This window comes from Symphalangus syndactylus, chromosome 16 (assembly GCF_028878055.3).
Source record: "Symphalangus syndactylus isolate Jambi chromosome 16, NHGRI_mSymSyn1-v2.1_pri, whole genome shotgun sequence".
NCBI lineage: Eukaryota > Metazoa > Chordata > Mammalia > Primates > Hylobatidae > Symphalangus > Symphalangus syndactylus.
Window position 1 is genome coordinate 33,587,479 of NC_072438.2, and position 15,540 is coordinate 33,603,018.

The following is a 15,540-nucleotide window of genomic DNA, read 5'->3' on the forward strand; positions in this document are numbered from 1 at the left end:
CAAATATTTTCTGGCTTTACCTTTCTTCCCCACTTTAACATCCTGCTTCTATTCTGTGGCCTGCGCTTCCTGCTTTGTATATTTTAGATTACTTTAGACATGACTTCACATCCTGGCCAATTGCACAGTAGCTGCTAATTGCTAGAGCTTTGCTAATGGCCCGTACATGGATGAAGAATGAGTTACAAGCAGCAAAATCAAGAAGACAATAAGCTAGTGTGGTTTAGAGCTGGGGATCTGGAGGGAGACAGATTTGGGTTTCAATCTCAGACTGTGTGGCCTGCAGCAACTAACTTAACCTCTCTGAGTCTCTGTCATCTCATCTAAATGGAGATTATAATATCTCCTACCTCACAGGGTGGTTGTTAAGATAAATACTGGGTAATGCCTATAAACGACTTAGCACAATGTAAGCTATCGTTATTACCATGTAGGCTTTCAAATTATGAAAGAGCTTTCTTCCTCTAGAGTCTACATATTCCTGGGATCCTGCCTAGCTATTCTGCTCCATCTCTACCCTGCACCTGCCCAGCTCCATCCCCCTGACCAACCACTTCCTCCAGGTAGCATTCCTTGATTGAGCAAAATGCACACAATTATATATTTGCATTTTCTCTCTATTGTTTTATGTTTTTCAAGTGTTTCATATGGATATTTACATTTTCTCCAATTCACACACCAAGCTTCTCCAAGATAAAGAAGCCTTGCCTTCAGTAGTATCTTGGGTAGCGTAGACCCAAGAGCAACATCCCTAGTAAACGGCTAGATCTTCAGAACAAAATGTGGAGACTACCTTTTAAGTCGGCCTTTTGCGTCCTTTGCAAAATGGCTCTCTTGTTTCTCAAAGTCTGTCTCGTACAGTAAGCGTATCAGAAGTTCATCTGAAGGAAGCATACAAAGGCAGGAAGCACTGACATTTCCCCCCACCATGAAGTCCCCAAATCCATTCCTTCCCCATCTGCCAAGACACTCATCCACGCTCTAGTTATTTTCCACATCACAGTATTTTCTAAAATTACTCTGTCCGGAGCCCTTCCTCACCCCTTCACTATCTCACTTAAGTCTATCCATGGCATCATTTTTCCCTCTGTTCTCTTAATCCCCCTTGGTGTACACAGAACTTTCACATGAATGATACTTGCTCCATCATCACATGTCTCTGTTTCCAGAGTCCACTTAGGCCCTTAGGCTTTGCTCTCCTGATTCTTGACTTCCTGAACTGTGGAGAAACAGTCCCCCTCCTTGCCAGGTCTTGAGATGTCCACGTGGAACTTTTCGGCCCTGCCCATTTGTATATGAATGTTTCACGCAACACTCTACTACATCACTTCTTCTGTGGGTAACCAGCAGGGCCCTGTGTACAGGGATCATCTGTTTAAACTGAAATCTTGTCATTTGTTATGCCAGTTTTATTTATGAGCCTGTGTGTTGTAGCCTTGTGGCATAAATATTAAATAATAATATCTCTTGGGCAAAAAAAAAAATCATTCATGTTAACTGACAACTTCTTATGAAAACATGAAGTAAGCCCAACCACACAATTTGATATTGGCTAATTCTGAAATATGAGTAAAAGCACGGATTGCTCAACAGGTAGATGCACAGGCAGAATTATAATTTGCATTTTTACACCTTCTTGCTTCAAGAAATGAAACATTCAAGAAGTAAAAAAGGTTAAAAGAAACGGGCTGGGTGGCAAATTTCTTCAGAATCAAATTCTAATTTCTGCCAGTATCTCCTAAGCAGTTTTTAGCTTCCAAAAAGAAAGACTCCAAATAATGACAATGCCAGATAAGTGAAATGAATTCCGGACAATGACACTGCTCATTTTTTTTTTTTTTTTTTTTTTTTTTGGCATTCTGTGAATTTCCTATTACATCAGTTTCATGATTCAGCATTTTCCATTTCATTTATTTACAGTAATATATGGCGAGATAACCCAAGGTTTCTGCAGGATTTTGAAACATAAGGTACGCTGGGCAGGAAGGGTGTCGCCTTCTGTAAATTTACTATTGTTTAGAACTCAAAACAGAAGCAGACAAGTGCTCAAAGGAACTGAGAACATTTCTCCCCATCTTGTTCTGAGGGGTCTCAACTACTCTGGTATTTAAAATAAATTGGTTTTGAAAAATAGGTTACTGCTCCTTAGTTGATGACTAAAACGGAAGCCAAGAAGTGTGCAAATTGCAAACTGACATGCATGAGCCAAACATATTCTCTGAAATGACAATGTTCAAGACGCAGCTAAAGTCCCCACTCTGGCGGTAAGCGTGTTACAGAGAACTAGATTTCTTTCCGGCATCCGCAACTTGGCTGGTGTGACCAAGGAGGAGTTGAAGAGCGCTGGAGATGCGAGGTGCGTCGGCAGAAAACCGTCCGGGCCGGGAGGACCCGGTGGAAACTAAAAGGAGGGTCGACGCGGGTGGCGGGCGCCGAGAGAAAGAGGCGAAGTTGGGCATGGGAAGGAAAGGAGCTGCGAGAAGATTGAGAGGGAAGCCCAGGAGGGGTGGGGGGTTGGGGGGTGCTGGAGACCGCGCGCGGCGGGGCGGGGAGCGAACTCCGGGCGGCGAGGCTCCCGGGTGGAGTCGAGGACAAGAAGGGGTCTCGAGGGTAACCCGACCCGGGTCTAGAGAGAGTCCAGGAGGGAGAGGAATGAGCACGAGCGAGAGAGCAGCTTAGCAAGTCCGGTCCAAGCGCCCCTCTCCACGCCCGGGGTACCTATCCCAGGTGCCGGGAGCGCCCGGGGCGCAGCAACAAGGAAGACAGAAAACTAGCAGTGGCGTCCCCGCCTCGCGTGGCGGGTGTCCCCGGCCGCCCCCACCCGCGTCCCCGGGGCCCCGCGCGGAGGGGAGGACCCGGGCAGGGTCCGGCGCTCACCAGGTAGCAGAGCAGGAGCAGCGCGCAGGCAGGGCGGCCGCCGAGGCCCCGGGGGACGCCGCCACTCGGGGGGACCATGGCTGCGGCCCGGGGGCCGACCGCCAGCGGCGGGGGTTGCTGCTGCTGCTGCCGCGGCCACCCGAGCCCCGCGCCGCGCCGCTGCATGGCGAGGCCGCCCGGATCCGGGCCGGAACAGGTCACCTGGTGCAGGGACCGGCCCCCGCCCGAGGCGCCACCTTCCCGCCCGCCCCCGGCCGGGCCGGCCGCTGCGCGGGGCCACCTGCCGCCACCTCCGGACCCGCCGCCGCCGCCACTGCCGCTCCCGCCGTCGCCGCCCCCGCAGCCCCAGCCGAGCGCCGGCTCCTCCCCGCCTCCCCGTCCCCGTCCCCTCCCTCTCCTCTGCCTCCCTGCCCAGCCCGCCTCCCGGCCGCTCCCTCCGGCCCCCGGGCTTCCACCCCTCGGGGCAGCGGGCGCCCACGCAGGTGGGCACCGACCCGGGTCCCGCCCCCTGGCCGCCGCCACCCCCTGCCCGGGTCGCTGGGCCCCGGCGCACCCCCCTTTCCCTTTCTCTCCGCTCCTCCCCCGCCCCCCTTCCGCGCTCCTGCTCTGCGCGATCCCCCTCCTCTCCCTCCGGCTCCCTCTTCCCTCTCCCCTCCTGCTCCCAAACCCCCTCTTTTTCACTTTCTCCTTTTCCTCCCTTTCCTCTTTCTCCCTTCCCACCCTCTTCCTCGCTCCCGCATTCTCCCTCTCCCACCCACCCCTTTTGCCGGTCGCACAGCCTAGTTCCCGCCCGTGCAATGGGTTTTTGTCTGGTTGCTTTTTTGGCCGGGGCGCCATTCCCGCAGGGCGCAGGGCGAGTGTGCCCCCTGGAGTTGTGCCGCGCAGCTGCCCGGCTCCCAGGCCATCAGGATGGATTTTGACCCCTGCCAACTTCCACCTGTCCACCTGCGGAATTGGGACCGCCTCCTTGCTGGCCTGTTTGCAGCCGGGCTGCGCCCCACCCTGCCGGCTGGTTCGCGGCACGTTCTGGATGTTTCCCGAGGGTTTTGCGTGGTGCCGCCGCCACCGCCACCACTGCGCTCTTTGTTTTAATTGTCCAGAGTATTGGCACCCAGGACGGGTTTGTATTTGATTTGCATCCCTGTGCTCCGGCTTCCACTTTGGACGGAGAAGAAAATGAATTAATTAGGTCAATACAGTAATACTGGAGCCCCAAATAAAAGGGGTGAGGCCCTGGAAGTGCGCAAACAGCTTTTTAAAAAACCGGGACACATCCTCGGCCTTGGGGACGCAGGTTGAGATTGGCTGCTCTACGACCCGGGTTCTGCGGCCTGGCGGAGAGGGGCCTCCGGGCGGCGGGACCACCAGCTCGCCGCCGGCCTTGGCGTTCAGGGAAGCGCTTGGCTGTGTTTAGCGGCTCCGACAACTATCTGGGCCCGCAGCTGCTGCTCTGAAACAGTTAATCCACCTTCCAAAGTTCGCAGAAGCTTCCCTTTAGCACTGGTAGATTTGTGCGGATTGGAACTAATAATGGCCTGGGAGCCTGAGAGGCCACAGCCCTTTCCCTGTGCCGCGAGCATAGGTCAAGTCACAACAGACGTCGGGGAGAGGCTGGTGGTGAGACGGGGTGCCCAGGATGGTTTGACGGGCGTAGGCATCCCCTGTGCCTGGACGCGCCCTCAGCTGCTTCAGTACAGGCCTGGCCATACCAGGCATGGTGGCTCCTCAGCTGTCATCCACTTTTTTTTAGGTCACCTAAGAGCTGTGGCCTTGCGTGAGTCCCCTGGTCTTATTCCACCGGTTCTCAAACTTCAGAATTACCGGAGGGATTGTTAAAACACAGGTTCCTGGACTCCAGCCTTAGAATGTCTGACTCAGTTGGTCCTGGGAGGGACTTGGGAATGTACCTTTCTAACAAGCTCCCGGGTGATGTTAACGCGCTGGTTCAAACAGCCCTCCTCCATTTCCAGAACTATTGGCTTTTAGGAAACTGGGCTCCTGCTCCTCCCAGCCAGCTGCCACCACATTAAAGCATTTTGGGGGTTTTGACAGATGCTCCCACTATCTCTGTTCCACTTCTGCAGAAACAAAGCACTTAACATTCTCCTGTGTGACGTGGAAAACCATTTATTCTATCGAGTGTCCAAGGGAACAAAAGATTTGGTGGCTTTGTCCCAGATCCTGTCTATATCTTTTCCATCAGGTCAAAATACAGATTATGCTTTTAATGTAGATGGAAGGAAAATTGTCGGCCAGTTCAGGGGAAAGGGGCTTCAACAGGCATTGCAGCATTTCTAGGGTTGCCACCTGTCTTCCTGGGCCATGATCCGGAATCTCTCTCCTCCACACAGACTCTGTTGGTCTTCAGGGAGCTAAATGGTTCCTCCGGGTTGTTTGTAATCAGGATTCATGGAATCGAGGGTTTTCAAGGCTTTGTGAGCTTTGAGGGTTTGGGTTTACCTAAGTGTAGGTAAGCAGAGTGCCCCACTGGGGGTTGGACTGTTTCTAACCTGCCATATCCAACTGCTCACTTCTCCCCTACTCACTCATCTCCTATTGTGTTCCTACTGTGGACTGGGCACCACCTGAGGCCCCAGGATTCCAGAGGTAGGCAGGATGGCTCTGTTTCTGCATGGAGCATCAGGCATGCAGAAAACCGGCCAGAGTTTGGTCTTCTAAGAGGGATGTGTGAGTTGCTCTCTCATCCTGGGCTAGAGGTGGTGGGATTAACTGCTTTATCCTGTACTGGAGAGGGGGGGAGAAAAAGTCAGGATTTCTTTTCACGGGGGAGTGAGACGTTTTGATCCAGAAGACAGAATCAGCTCTTACTTTTGCGTCTCTTCAGCAGTTTGTGTCAGTCATTGAAAGGGCGTGGTCTGATTTCAGAAGAAAGCCCTTTATTTAAAAAGAAATATATTTTCCCATTGTCCCGTGGAAGGGTTTGAAATCTCACCATTACAATTCATCAGTTTAAATTAAGTTTTAATACTCCACTAAAAGTCGAAGGCCCCAGGGGGAGATTGGCCTCCCTTATTACTGCCTTGGTGTGAGTCAGTTTATCACATGCCCTTGGAAAGGGACCAATTCCACACCTCAGCACGGGAAAGGACAAAGGCACAGTCTTGAGCTCATCACCGCCCGCCCCTAGGAGGAGACTCCAGAGGCCTGGAGGGAGGGGCTGGAGAAAGGACTGCATCTGCATGCCTAGGCGGCACATCATAGCATTCCACGTGAGGTGTTCTGAGGCTCTGAAATTTTTTTTTTGTTTTTCTGTTTTCTTTTTCTTTTTTTTTTTTTTGAGACAGAGTCTTACTCTGTTGCCCAGGCTGGAGTGCAGTGGCGTGATCTCGGCTCACTGCAACCTCCACCCCCTGGGTTTAAGCTATTCTCCTGCCTCAAGCCTCTCGAGTAGCTGGGATTAGAGGCACCTGCCACCATGCCCAGCTAATTTTTGTATTTTTAGCAGAGATGGGGTTTCACCATGTTGGCCAGGTTGGTCTTGAACTCCTGACCTCGTGATCCACCCACCTAGGCATCCCAAAGTGCTGGGATTACAGGCGTGAGCCACCGTGCCCGGCCTAAAATGGTTTAAGATCAGTCACGTCTCAGGGACCAATGCACTTGGTCAACTATTACTTTACCAAGCAAAAAATAGTTTTTATAAACCAACTGCATATACTATCTTCTGTCAGTATCATTTCATTAAAAAGACAAGGCCTTTTACCATCGAAAAATTAGGAAGAGCCTAACATCCTAAGAAAAGACTGGGTTGGGGCCGGGCGCGGTGGCTCACGCTTGTAATCCCAGCACTTTGGGAGGCCGAGGCGGGCGGATCATGAGGTCAGGAGATCGAGACCACGGTGAAACTCCGTCTCTACTAAAAATACAAAAAAATTAGCCGGGCGTGGTGGCGGGCGCCTGTAGTCCCAGCTACTCGGAGAGGCTGAGGCAGGAGAATGGCGTGAACCCGGGAGGCGGAGCTTGCAGTGAGCCGAGATCGCGCCACTGCACTCCAACCTGGGTGACAGAGCGAGACTCTGTCTCAAAAAAAAAAAAAAAAAAAAAAAAAAGAAAAGACTGGGTTGGGTGCCATGGCTCATACTTGTAATCTCAGCACTTTGGGAGGCCAACACTGGTGGATCACTTGAGCCCAGAAGTTCGTGACCAGCCTGGGCAACATGGTGAAACCCTGTCTCTACTAAAAATACAAAAATTAGCCAGGTGTGGTGGGGGGTGCCTGCAGTCCCAGCTGCTCAGGAAGCTGAGATGGGAGGATCGCTTGAGTTCAGGAGGTCAAGGCTGTACTAAGCTCTGATCACACCACTGCACTCCAGCCTGGGCGACAGAGTGAGACCTTGTCTTAAAAAAAAAAAAAAAAAAGGCTGTTCTTTAATCTGAATATTTTACTTGTGTCTTGTCTTTATATGTTGCATTTGTCCTGTCCATGTCAGCACTTGGTAACACATTTCCATATACTAAGGATGTCTGGGGCAAAGAGATGTGCCCCTGTGGAGACAAATGACCTCCAGATTACAGGTGGTGGGTAGGAAGGCATTCTGCAGGAGTAGAGAGTGTTCCTTCCATCCACTTACCCTCCCACATAAATCTTTGAGGCCCAGGCAAATGTTGCCAGTTTTAGGGAATCTTCCCTCATGGCCTCGGGTCGAAACGCAATGGGTCGGTTCTCTGTGCCCCCAGCAGGCATTGCCTGTGACCCTAAGTGGCCATTCGCTAACTCTGCCTTATAATGGGTATGTTAGTTGGCCTGTTCTCCGCCAGTAGACTATACGCCCCCTGAAAGCAGGGGTTATTTCTTAACCATTTCTCTGTACCCCATGCCTTGTACATAAAACATTTTTGAACATATTCACTGAATAAAGTTGAATCCAACATCTTCCTTTTTCATTTTTTCCTCTCCATATTTCTTCCTCCCTCCCTTCCTTCTTTTCTTTTTTTATTCATTGTTGTCTCCCCAGTCTCTTCCTGTTAGAACACGGTTATTTCCACACTCAGGCTTCTCTGTAATTCTGCAGTCTTCTCCTTTCTTCCCCCTCCCTCTTTCCTGTAATTTCAGTTATTCAGAATGAAGATGAATGAACCGTGACATTTGCCTTTTATATCAAAATAAAAGAGAAGAAAGCAGAAATAGAAGAGAGGAAAGCAAAAATAGAAGATTGCTGTCAGGCAACACACTCCCCATCCCAAAAGGAAAACCGTGGTCTTTCTTTCTGCCAAAGGTGACCTCTGGGATCTAGACAAATCCTGCACGCCCTTGTTTTACGGGCAGTATTTCCATTTTTCTTGTGGCCCCCTAGCCATTACATTCCCTAAATCTATTTCCTGTCTTTGTTTCTCCTTGTTTCAAATCCTCCACGTTTAACAGTTACTTCTTGCTTCTTGCCTTTGTAGAACATCCCATCAGATACCAACCTCATCGCCTCATCCTCAGACCCTATCCTTTGAGCTTCAAATCCCTGACTCTGCAGACTCTTTCCCTATGGGCCACAGAGCCCTTGCCTTGGGAAGTTGTGGTGAAGGAGGAAAAGGAAGCATTTGTGTAAACTGACAGCTTTTCCGTGTATTTTTACGGGATGCTGAAGGTCTTGGAATCACTCGGTCTGTAGCCCAGGCATGCTCCAAAATGAGCTCTATTTCTGGGCCTGTCAGATGAAATGCTGTTGCTCCTGGTTATTTTTGGCTCTTTGCCCTTCTGAATAGGTGCACATTCAGCTCAATTCTTTCCCCCACCCTGAGCTGGGGGAAAAAGCAGGCAGCTTCCCTTAGCCAAGCCCTCCCCTGTGTCAGGAGCACTTTCCCCCTTAAGCAGCAGCTACTGACATAAGCTCTCTGGACAGCCCACGACTTATTTGTGCAGTGTCCAGGTGGGCACCAGGGAAATCCATTCTCTGGCTCTCTTGGGCCATTGAGGGAAAGCTTTGTGAGCTGAATATTTCCAGGCAGGTGCAACCAGATGTCCAGGGCCTCCTTATTCATACCCAGGTCTGCATCCTGCCCCACTGCCATAGTTGCAGAAACTTCTGCCATCCTTGGGGGTATAAGGATAAGAAGCAGGGATTTCAGGCTCAGCAAGCACAGAAGTCCCTGTATACTGGGTGTTTGGGGAAGGAAAGTGCGCAGGATGTGGAAGATCAAGGGCATGTGTCCATAGATGTAAGGACATCTCGGGGGCCAGGCGCGGTGGCTCACGCCCGTAATCCCTGCACTTTGGGAGACCGAGGCAGGTTGATCACGAGGTCAGAAGTTTGAGACCAGCCTGGCCAGCATGGTGAAACCCCGTATCTACTAAAAATACAAAAAATTAGCTGGGAATGGTGGCGTGCACCTGTAGTACCAGCTACTCGGAAGGCTGAGGCAGGAGCATTGCTTGAACTCGGCAGGCGGAGGTTACAGTGAGCCGAGATCGTGCCACTGCAGTCCAGCCTGGGCGACAGAGCGAGACTGGAAAAAAAAGAAAAAGAAGAAAAGATGTAAGGACATCTTCAATCTTTGATCTTTGAGTGAGCGTGTTGAGAAGAACATGTGTTTGAAAAATGAATAGAGCAGACAGAAGTTAGGGGTGAATGTGCAGATCTAGTTGGGACAATGGGTAAGAGAAGAGTGAATGGGCACCGAGGGAGAGAATGTCACTATAAATAATTGAAAAGAGAGTGAGTGCACATGAGAGCTTGGGGAAAGGCAGGTTGTGCCTATAAGTCAAAGGCATATTTTATAACTGCATCCTGCAGCTCAAATCACAATCTTGGGCAGGCATTAACATTGATTTAGGGCTTTTAGTCCACCTGATAATATGTAATATCAAGCATAATGAAACGTCATGATCAGCTGGGATGCTTAGTAAAGTCCATATAAAATCAAGAAACACACAGAGAAGAGTCAGCTAGAATGGGGTCCTCTTAATAGCCACTTATCTCTACAGCTTTTCACGGAGAGGTTTCTTTTTCAGTTCTTAACAAGTATTACTTTGAGGCCTTCATTCATGTAATTCTCTTGGCAACCGGGAGAGGTAGACACTGTTACTATCATCAGCCTCATTTTACAAATGAAGAAACAGAGACGTAGGAAAGATCCCAGGTCCACAGCCAGGAGGTGGCAGAGCCAGTTTGGATTCTGGTAATTTTGCTCAAGGACTAGTGCCCATGTCACTACACCAAACTTGCTACGAAGGGCCAATGGAGAGGCAACCAGGTGCATGCCGGTGAGGAGGGGTCACATCTGAGTTTTAGGTTTAGGCCTCTGCCAGCACTTCACCAGGTGCTTGAGAACACAGATTTCTATGTCAGACACATTGTCCAGGGCAACGCACCTCATCGTAGCTGGCCTAGCTTGGGGAGAACACTAATCTTCAGTCCTCAGTCTCTGTGTCTGTAAAAATGGGACAAAGTTAATCTACCTGTTTACACAGTGTTGTGAAGATCAGGTAAGCTAGCATAGTGAGGGTGGTGGTAAATTGTTGAGCCCTAGACAAGAATAAAGCATTGTTTGTGTATTATTCCTACTTCCTAACTTCCAAAAATGGCTTACAAGGAAAGATATAGCTCTTATAAGACCATGAAAAATTTTAAAAAGATTTATAAATACCTATGGTGATATGTCTCTCATGATGACCCCACTTGTGAACCACATCTCCCATTATGACCCTAAGGGAAGTGATTCCCCAGTATTTCCCCGGGAAGTCAGCCACCATACAGCTACCAGCATGTTGTGAGAGGGCCCTGGCTAGCCACATGGATGGAGAGAGAGGTGCTCAGCCAGCCTCCAACCATCCAGGTCAGCCCAGCCCAGGTACCAAACATGAATGAGCAAACCATCTTGAACATGTGTCCCAGTTGAATCTTCAGATGACTCCAACCCTAGCCATCATCCCACTGAAACTGCATGAGAATTTGAAAGCAAGAAGTGCCCAGCTGAGTCCTGTCAGCTCACTGATCCATGGAAGATAAAAATAAATTGTTGTTTTGAGCCAGTAAGTTTGAGGGTAGTTTGCTTATAGCAATAGATAACTGAAACAGTGCCCTGAGTATTTTAACGGGACAGTATAATTAGCTCTGAGCTTCTTACTATTCAAAGCAAAAAGGGGAGTAGAATGGATTATAGGCATTTATTATCTTGAGATTCTGTGATTTACCTTAATGCAGGGTTCATCCAACTGTCTCTTTGCAGTCAAGTCAGAATGAAAATTAAACCATCTTCCTTACATGAGAATTTCTCCTATCTTCACCAAAACTATTTGTGCAAATTCTATAATCCGCCTTGCCAGAGCAAAACAAAGAATTACAACTATCACTAATAAGAAAATGTCCCTTGTATCTGGCCCAAATCTTTCAAAACTCCAGGTCAAGCCCATTTTCTCCTGTTTGGTTCTCAGCACATCCTCTCCTCCTGCCTCATTCCCATCCCAAATTAAGTCGCAAACGGGCTCGGTGACTCCGGGGTCCTTAGCACTCAGAATTAATGATTAAAATAGAAATGCTGAAAATAGTTGAAACTGAAGCAGATTGGATGATTTATTCAAACCTTCAGGAAAAAATTACTATTCAGGCCAGAATTGAAATTTAGACCTGTGGTTCATAACCAATTAGAATGCAGCTCTTCCCTGATGCTACCCACTCCCCCACCCCCCACAAAAAAGGAAAAATATATGTAAAATTCATGCATGGCTGTCCGGGTGTCCTTTAGAACCCACACTCTAGGATGTCATGAACCATGTCTGTCTTCTGCGTAGTGTGGTGTTTATGCATTACTGGTGCTTATTAAAGCTTTTTTCATTAACAGCACCTTCACAGTCTATGATAATAAAAGGTATAAAAATGAGTGAATCAGTGATTCCCATTCTCTCCAATGTGGCATCAGTAAGCAGGCAAGGCTGGTCTCCCAGGACATCTAAGTTGTCACATGGGGTATTTGCGGTCACCTCCCTCACTTGGGACCCACAGTGGGCCCAGGCAACTCTTTGAAGGTAATGAAATTTGTCTTTCATGACTTGACCTCATTTTCTATACTCTTTCTCCCTCATTAGTCTTCACACCCCTAAATTGGGCTTTGGAGGCTTCTATGCTGAGAGTCTGCAGGTAGCCTGATCGTTGGAAGACAGGGCCAGACTCAAATCCCAGCTGAGTTCCTTCTCCTACATTTGCATAAACACTTTCCAGTCATCAAGACATTTCACATTTCAGTTCATGTTTGCAACAGTTCTGTGAAGTAGTCTGTTATGGGTTGAACTGTGTTCCCTACAAGGATATGTCAGAGTCCTAATCCTCAATACTTGTGAATGTGACCTTATTTGGAAATAGGGTTCATACAGGTGTCATCAGGTTAAGATAAGTCATAAGGTGGGCCTAGCATGGTGGCTCACGCCTGTAATCCCAACACTTTGGGAGGCTGAGGCGGGTGGATCACTTGAGGTCAGGAGTTCAAGAACAGCCTGACCAACATGGGGAAACCCTGTCTCTACTAAAAATACAAAATTTAGCCGGGTGTGGCGGCACATGCCTGTAATCCCAGCTACTTGGTAGGCTGAGACAGGAGAAGCACTCGAACCTGGGAGGCAGAGGTTGCAGTGAACTGAGATCGCGCCACTGTACTCCATCCAGCCTGGGTGAAGCAAGACTCTGTCTCAGGAAAAAAAAAAAAAAAGGCATAAGGTGAACCCTCACGCAATATGACTGGTGTCTTTATAAGAAGATGGAAATTTGGGGCCGGGCGCAGTGGCTCACACCTGTAATCCCAACACTTTGGGAGGCCGAGGCAGGTGTATCACTTGAGGTCAGCAGTTGGAGACCAGCCTGGCCAACATGGTGAAACCCTGTCTCTACTGAAAATACAAAAATTAGCCAGCATAGTCGCATGTGCCTGTAATCCCAGGTACTCAGGAAGCTGAGGCAGGAGAATTAAACCTGGGAGGCAGAGGTTGCAGTGAGCCAAAATCGTGCCACTTCACTCCAGCCTGGGCGACAGGCCTTTTTTTTTTTTTTTTTCAAAAAAAAAAAAAAAGAAAGAAAGAAAAAGAAAAGAAAAAAAAGAAGAAGAAGATGGAAATGTGGACGTGGATATAGACACGTACACAGGGTATGACAGTGTGAAGAGCCAGAGAAAAGATGGCCATGGGAGGCAGAGACTGGAGCCAGGATGCCACAAGCCAAGGTGTGCTTGGGGCAACTAGAACCTGGAAAAGGCAGCAGGATGCTCCTCTTGAGGTTTCAGAGGGAGCACGGCCTTGCCAGTACCTCGGTGTTGGGCTTCTACCTTCCAGAACTGTGAGACAATAAATTTCCTCGTTTCAAACTGCCCAGTGTGTGGTCATTTTTCCCAGCAGTCCCAGAAAAATGAATACATAGATAGTTTTTATTTTCCCGTCCTTTTCCATCTAATGTTATTGGGCCCCTATTGTGTTCCAGGCTCTGTGCTGAACTCTGGAGCCTAGACCCAAGGCTACAGGCTGATATAAAGCAACTCAGAGTTCCCGAGCCTTCTCATGAATTTCCATGCTCATTCTGTTGTGTCTCAGGCTCCCGCCATCATCCTCACATCCAGACGCCCCCTGACCCATCACCATGGTTGTATCTGTGCCCCTTCCCACAACTATCAGAGATACACAGTGCTGGGACAGGAAGCGACGTTGGACATCTGCTGATCTAACGCCCTGGTTTCCTGGTGTGCACACTGAGGTTCAGAGGAGTGGGGCAGCCAGTAGAAAGGCAGCCTTGCACTCAAGTACAGCTTCCCACTCCCTGCCTCTGATCAATGCATGTCATGTATCAGTCCAACAAACAACAAATATTTGTCAATGCATGTTATGTGTCAATCTAACAAACAACAAATATTTGTACTAAATTACTAATGACTGGTAAACTCAATGTATTGTACCTCCCAGAGGTATTTGAATGTGGAACAACGGCTTAACTCAGAGAAGTGAATGTCTAATAGTGGAATGTGGTGCTGCAGGTGGGGTGGGCATGGCAGGGCAGGAAGATTTGAGAGCAAGTGTAGGGTCTTTAGCTGACTGTTTATCTCATATCCCTAGAGCGACTTCTGTGTCTGCTAAGTATAGGACTGGCTACCCTGGAGAATTGTGGAAGTGGGCCAAGGAGGGGCTTGCCCCCTTCTGTACTTTGAGAGGCCATGCAGGCTCTCTCAAAGTACAGGTGACCAATGGCCTCCTAGAAGCAGAAGTAAGCACTGGCCTCATTACGTGCAGGTTTCACGACTGCTGTTTTAAACTCCAATACTGCTGAACCATTCAGAAATAGATCCATTATAGGTCTGCTTTAGCCCCAGGGCTTTCACACAGGTCACTAGAAAATCCAAGATTGCGCAATAATTCAAACTCTTAGGAAGGAAAAAACAAATTCTGTTCAGCGCTTCCTCCCTCCCCTCCCCGCTCCTGGCCTAAAAGGGAGCACCTCTTCATTTCTGTAGTGCTTTGGAATAAGTAGCTCTTACATTGAACTTGAAATCTAAATTTTTCTTCAGCTATTAATTGATAAGAGCAGCTCATTTTACTTCTCATGCTCTGAAGTAAGATTACAGTGTAAATAAACTGGGTCAGGTTTAGCAGGATGGACGTGAACTGTTCTCTAATTCCCCTTAATCTCCGGTAAAGGAATAACTAGGATTTGGACATCAACATTCAATAAGCAATTATGCTGCTCCTTCATACTTGATCTAAATTAGTCCACGGTTCCCTCAAAGAGAATCCAACGAACCTCCAAACCAGGCTCTTAAATTGCAATCTCTTTGTATTGTTCTGGCTGATGAGAGACGAGTCGGCATTGTGGGAGGGGTTTGATTTGATTTATATTAATTTTTAAACTATCTGGGATCTCTCGTTTTACTTGAAACAGATCAGGGAAAAGGGGTTGGTAAACAAGGGTTTCATCTACTGCTGATAACCACACCACGCTCAGCATTTCATGAGCCTGGCTTCTCATTTTCATAGCACATTAGAATCATTATCTAATTATTAATCTCACCCTAGAGTTCCTAGGAGCTTATGACGCCTGTTGAAGTTAATGAAGGCTTTTACCTATAGATCTGGCATTAAATCATTGTGATTGCCTGAGTGCCCACAATATGGTAGGCACTGACAGGGCTGACAGAAAGGAAAGAGAATTAAGCGGAAGGAAAATAAGGAGGGAAAGAGGGAGAAGTCACTGGAAAGAAGGAGGGGCAAGACACCAAATCTAGATAGTAACTTCAAAACACCTCATTAGGAAAATGGGGCAGTTAAGGAAGAACTCACCAACCAATCTGCTTAAACTTTAATTAATAATTCATTTATATATATTTATGTGGCACGCTTTCTCTAGGGAACCCAATGTGCTTAGCAAACATATTAAATAATTAACTCTCTCATATCTGAGTGGAGAGGCAGCAGAGTTACTCCATAACTGGTTGAGCAGATTGGCAGGTGACAACTAGATGTCTTGCTTGGGAGAGGAAAGCCCATGTGTCACTTACCTGGTGCCACAAGCAAATGATCTCTCTGGGGGCCTAGTACTGTAAGGCTCTGTCTTAGCACCTTCCCAGAAGCAGTTTTTGTTTAGATAGATAGATAATGAGGATACATAGATGGAGATAAATAGGTATGATAACTGTAGCAATCAAGAATATTTTGGGGGGGGTGTTATTAGAAGAAAGTCAAAT

At 48.2% G+C, this 15,540-nt stretch overlaps 1 protein-coding gene across 6 annotated transcripts in view; it reads right to left on the reverse strand.

The window, feature by feature from the left end:
• Window positions 1-3,729, reverse strand: part of SEL1L3 (SEL1L family member 3) — a 152,579-nt gene extending 148,850 nt beyond the window's left edge. For 5 of the 6 annotated variants that reach the window (XM_063619748.1, XM_055245888.2, XM_055245886.2 and 2 more), the window contains exon 1: window positions 2,878-3,229. In XM_063619748.1, coding sequence (XP_063475818.1) covers window positions 2,878-3,042 — 165 coding nt within the window. In that variant the 5' untranslated portion in view covers window positions 3,043-3,229. Of the gene's footprint in view, window positions 1-2,877; window positions 3,230-3,651 lie in introns of those variants that run through there. The other variant, XM_055245889.2, reaches the window with a different exon arrangement.
• Window positions 3,730-15,540: the final 11,811 nt, after the last annotated feature.